Here is a 2,087-nt window from a genome sequence, read left to right on the forward strand (position 1 = left end):
GCCGTCGCCCGCTCCAAAATAAGAATTCTCGCGAATCGTCTTTCTCCATCCAAAGTTTGCTTATGCGGATGCGATATTTCCCCATCGTTCCGTTCCTCGTGCTCTCAGACGGTGAACTCGAACCCAGAGCTCTCCGAACCGGAATGACTCGCACCCGAGACCGCGAAAGACTGATGAAGTTCTCGGTCTCGGTCAAATTTCCCCAACAATGCGGGGGATTAGTCCGAGACATTTGTTGGGAGAACCAGCGAGTCGAAAAAAAATTCCAGTTCCCAGCCGTCGCTCGGCTCTACCCCGGCGGTCGATCAGACGGACGGACGGACAGCTTGCTTGTTATCTTGAGACTCGGTATACGTGAGCGCGCATCTTGTCCGCGTCGGATTTCTCGACTCATAACAACCACGACGACGCTCCATGATTCCGCATCCGCGACTCGCTCAAGCAGGCGCGATCGGGTTCTAGACACGAGGCTGGCAGGGAAAATAGCGTTTAAGCGACTTTTCATTATGTTCCTTCTAGACCGAACGCCATAAACTTCCCCAGGGCCTCAAACGTCCGAACCGCGGCAAACGGCTCTCGGCGACTCCGGTCGATTCGACTCGTTATAAATGATTTCGCGCGCCAGCCGCAACCTTTTACAGCTTTTGTCACGCATACGGGATATAGCCGCAGCTTTCCCGATGGGATATAAATACCGGGATCGAGTGAGAACGCTGCTCATCTGCCGGCACAAAAGCCAGTCGACGCCATGCTGTGGATCATTCTGGGAGCTGCCGCCTTGGCCGGCCTTTCAACTTCTCAACTGTGCACGGACAATGTGCGGAGATTCTGCGGGACGAGCCCCGCGACGGCTTGTATGAATGACCGTTGCTCGATAGCGGAATCGAGCGAGTTCGATGATAGCTTCAGGCGGCAGATCGTCGATGCTCACAACCAATACCGCCGAGAACCATTCAACGGCCAGGATGCGACGAACATGCTCGAGATCAGCTGGGACGATGAACTCGCGCGGACTGCATTGAACTGGGCGCATCAGCTGTGTATCGCGGACAACGTTTTCGGTCCTGGCCATGACAGATGCAGGGTGACTCCGTCCTACAGCAGCGTCGGACAGAACATGGCTTGGGGCGCAGGCGGATCGTGGGGGTTGAGCTCGGTGCTCGCGAACAAGACCGTCGACATGTGGTACTCGGAGCATAAGCTGGCGACGAGCGCTGACCTGTTCCCTTTCGGCGCGAAGATGGCCATCGGCCACTATACTCAGCTGATTTGGGCTCGGAGCCACAAGATCGGATGTGCTTACATCGTCAGAACTCATCCGTACGGAAAACAGTCCTGGATTATCTGCAACTACGCCAAATCCGGGAATCGTGTGGGACAAGACGTTTTCGAAAGGGGGACACAGGGCTCGAACTGTCCCTCCGGTTCGACGCGAGACTCCACGGGGCTGTGTCGAGTTTCGAACGATGCCCAACTGCGAAGTGCGCTCGGAATTCAAGAGCCCTGAGTGTCAATAATTTCCTATCCTCCAAACAATTATTGTGTAAAATTCTCCTATTCATATCTCCCGCCTTTGTGTACTTGTGAACGATCTCACTCTCTCTTGAAGAGACACCACATGCACATTTTCAATAAAGCATTCGAGTGAAAGTCGCGCTCAGTGCAGGTCGAATCACGAACGATCGAGTTCTCAATCTTGCGCGTCAAACTTGTGCTCCGAGTTTAAAAGTCCCTCAGTGCTCGAATTCGGCAAGCATCATCCATTTCGACAATTTGGTGCAAGTGACCAGGATTAACCCGTTTCGATCATCCGAATGCCTGTGGGACACTCGCCGAACCAAGACGACCGCTTGCTGCGGCACGTTGGGGCAGATCGCGTGCCTCAAGAGCCCGCTCAGGATCTCGCCCCGAGCCTGTCCGTCCTTCGCGGCCGAAGAACTCGAGCCAAAAATGCGCTCCTGGAAGAGATTCGGGCGATCAAGGACATCGATCGAATTACGGATTCGAATAGCCTCGAATTTCTCGGCGCTAAATCCAAGAATCCAGAGCCGCGTTGAAATAATCCGAGCACTCGTGGATCAGATCTG

The 2,087-nt window shown here is 54.3% G+C and overlaps 1 protein-coding gene across 1 annotated transcript; it reads left to right on the forward strand.

Annotated features, from left to right (window-relative positions):
* Positions 1 to 721: 721 nt before the first annotated feature.
* On the forward strand, positions 722 to 1,507 carry LOC100908734 (venom allergen 5-like). Its single transcript, XM_003743243.2, has one exon. It carries the CDS (start codon positions 749 to 751, stop codon positions 1,505 to 1,507), a length of 759 nt encoding a protein of 252 aa, XP_003743291.1. The 5' UTR covers positions 722 to 748.
* Positions 1,508 to 2,087: the final 580 nt, after the last annotated feature.

This window comes from Galendromus occidentalis, unplaced genomic scaffold (genome assembly GCF_000255335.2).
Source record: "Galendromus occidentalis unplaced genomic scaffold, Mocc_1.1 scf7180000077441, whole genome shotgun sequence".
Classification (NCBI taxonomy): domain Eukaryota; kingdom Metazoa; phylum Arthropoda; class Arachnida; order Mesostigmata; family Phytoseiidae; genus Galendromus; species Galendromus occidentalis.

Bases quoted from the DNA above. Each gene is read 5' to 3' on its own strand.
- LOC100908734 (XM_003743243.2), top strand. From the start codon at position 749: ATGCTGTGGATCATTCTGGGAGCTGCCGCCTTGGCCGGCCTTTCAACT.